At 40.9% G+C, this 2,500-nt stretch overlaps 2 protein-coding genes across 2 annotated transcripts in view; one reads left to right on the forward strand and one right to left on the reverse strand.

The window, feature by feature from the left end:
- Positions 1-2,500, reverse strand: part of LOC123520283 (neurobeachin-like) — a 287,400-nt gene that overhangs the window by 142,430 nt on the left and 142,470 nt on the right. The gene's annotated exons all lie outside the window — the stretch shown is intronic.
- The window catches only part of LOC123498274 (cuticle protein 8-like), a 3,347-nt gene continuing 1,135 nt past the window's right edge, over positions 289-2,500 (forward strand). The window contains exons 1-3 of the mRNA XM_045245452.1: positions 289-356; positions 1,151-1,240; positions 1,958-2,095. Coding sequence (XP_045101387.1) covers positions 345-356; positions 1,151-1,240; positions 1,958-2,095 — 240 coding nt within the window. The 5' untranslated portion in view covers positions 289-344. The remainder of the gene's footprint in view (positions 357-1,150; positions 1,241-1,957; positions 2,096-2,500) is intronic.

The raw sequence follows: 2,500 nt of genomic DNA on the forward strand, positions 1-2,500 counted from the left end.
TTCCTCCTCCATTCCTCCTCCTCCTCCTCCTCCTCCTCCTCCTCCTCTCCTCTTCTCTCCGTACATTCACCATGACGATCTATATGATGTAACCTCCTCCTCCTCCTCCTCCTCCTCCTTCTTCTTCCTCCTCCTCCTCCCTTCCTCCTCCTCCTATAGGTAAATCTTCCTCAGGTAAAGAAGTGAAGGAAGAGAAGGAGGGAAGGGAGGGGAAAGGAAGGGGAGGGAGGGAGGGAAGGGGGGAGGAGGGCCAGCAGGTATATAAAGGCAGGTGTGCACAGGTAAGGCATCAGTCTCTCACCTGAGGAAGACAGACACACATACACACACCTGTCTAATCAACCATGTCTTTTAAGGTAACGCACATACACACATACACACACACATACATACATACAGACAGACAGACATAATTGACTTTTTTTTTAGGCATTTTAAGGGTAGCTATGAGATTTGGGGAATTTTTCAGGGTAGATTGAAAGATTTAGGGATTTTTTAAGACTAGTAGTGAAAAATTTAGGGAATTTTTTTAGGGTGTTTATAAAAGACTTAGAGTATTTTTAAGGAGTTAAGAAAAATGTAGGGTATTTCTAAGGCTGTTTATGAAAGATTTGGAGATTCTTAAGGATAGTATTGAAATATTTAGGGCATTTTAAGAATATTCAGAAAAATCTAGGGATTTTTAGATAATTTTAGGGTAATATTTGGGTTTTTAGAGATTTTTGGGTGTTTTAAGGGAATATTTTGAGTTTTAAAGGATAAATTCATGTCTATTTGTGTTGTTTTAGGAAAATTGACTTTTATAATATTGCAAAGTTGTATTTTAGCAAAGTTATGGTGGAGAGAGAGAGAGAGAGAGAGAGAGAGAGAGAGAGAGAGAGAGAGAGAGAGAGAGAGAGAGAGAGAGAGAGAGAGAGAGAGAGAGAGAGAGAGAGAAAAATAAGTTACCAAAAATAGAGAAAAGAATAAGGAAAGAAGAAGGTAGAGAAAGAAAGAGAGAAGAAGGAATGAGAGAAGAGATAGAGAGAAAAAAAAGAGAAGTTACCAAAATAGAGAAAAGAAAAAAAAAAAAAAAATAGCCAGACATACATACATACAGACAGACATACATACAGGTGAGGTACAGGTGAACTAATTAAAGGTGTTCCAGGTGGCTACAGTGGCGGTGGTGATGGTGGTGGTCAGCGTGGTCACAGCCTTCCCTTCAGATCCATACGGACATCCACAGACGTACAAGGAGGTGAGAACGCACGCACACGCACACACGCACACACACACACACACACACACACACACACACACACACACACACACACAGAATATTAATTTTTTTCTGCATTTTTACATTTTTTTTTCTTATTTGAGTTATTCTGTTTAATTCTCTCTCTCTCTCTCTCTCTCTCTCTCTCTCTCTCTTCTTTCACCTTCCTTCTTCCCTCACTTTCATCTCTTATTTCTCTCTATTCCTCTTCTCTCCCTCCATTTTCATCCCTTCAGCTTTCCTCTTCCTTCTTCTCTCCTTCTTCTTCCTATTCCTCTCTTCTTTCATCTCCCATCCTACTTGTCATCCTATGTGTCATAATCCTATCTTACGTGTCTTAATCCTATCCATATTTCAGTCTAAGTGTTCTAATCCTATCCTAATCCCATTCTACGGGTCTTAATCCTACCCTATGTGTTCTAATCTATCATATGTATCCTGATCCTATTCTAATCCCATCCTACGTGTCTTAATCCCATCCTAATCCTATCCTACGTGTTCTGATCCTATCTTACGTGTTCTAATCCCATCCTATGTGTCCTAATCCTATCTTATGTATCCTGATCCTATCCTAATCCCATCTTACGTGTCTTAATCCCATCCTACGCCTCCTAATCCCATCCTACGTGTCCTCCTATGTGTCCTAATCCTATTCTATGTGTCCTAATCCCATCCTACGCATCCTTCACCCCGCAGGACCCCATTCCCTACAGCTTCCAGTACGGCGTGAAGGATGACTACGCTGGCACTGACTTCGGACAGAATGAGGAATCTGATGGTAGCAAGACAGCGGGGTCCTACCAGGTGGTCCTTCCCGACGGCAGGATTCAGACGGTGAGAAAGGATGACTACTACTGCTAATACTTCTACTGTTACTATTACTATTACTTCTATTACTAATACTATTACTACTGCTCCTGGTGCTACTACTGCTACTACTACTAATACTTCTTCTTACTACTGCTACTACTACTATTACTATTATTATTACTATTACTACTATTACTTCTACTATATTTATACATTAACCTCACCTGACCCCACCTAACTTCACCTCACCTGTTTCTTCTACAGGTGGAATAGTAACCTCACCTCACCTCTCTAAACCTCATTTCACCTCACCAAACCTCACTGAACCTCACCAAACCTCACCAAACCACACCAAACCTCACTAAACATCACCAAACCTCACCAAACCTAACCAAACCTCACCAAACTTAACCAAACCACACCAAACCT

Source organism: Portunus trituberculatus, chromosome 7 (assembly GCF_017591435.1).
Source record: "Portunus trituberculatus isolate SZX2019 chromosome 7, ASM1759143v1, whole genome shotgun sequence".
Classification (NCBI taxonomy): Eukaryota; Metazoa; Arthropoda; class Malacostraca; order Decapoda; family Portunidae; genus Portunus; species Portunus trituberculatus.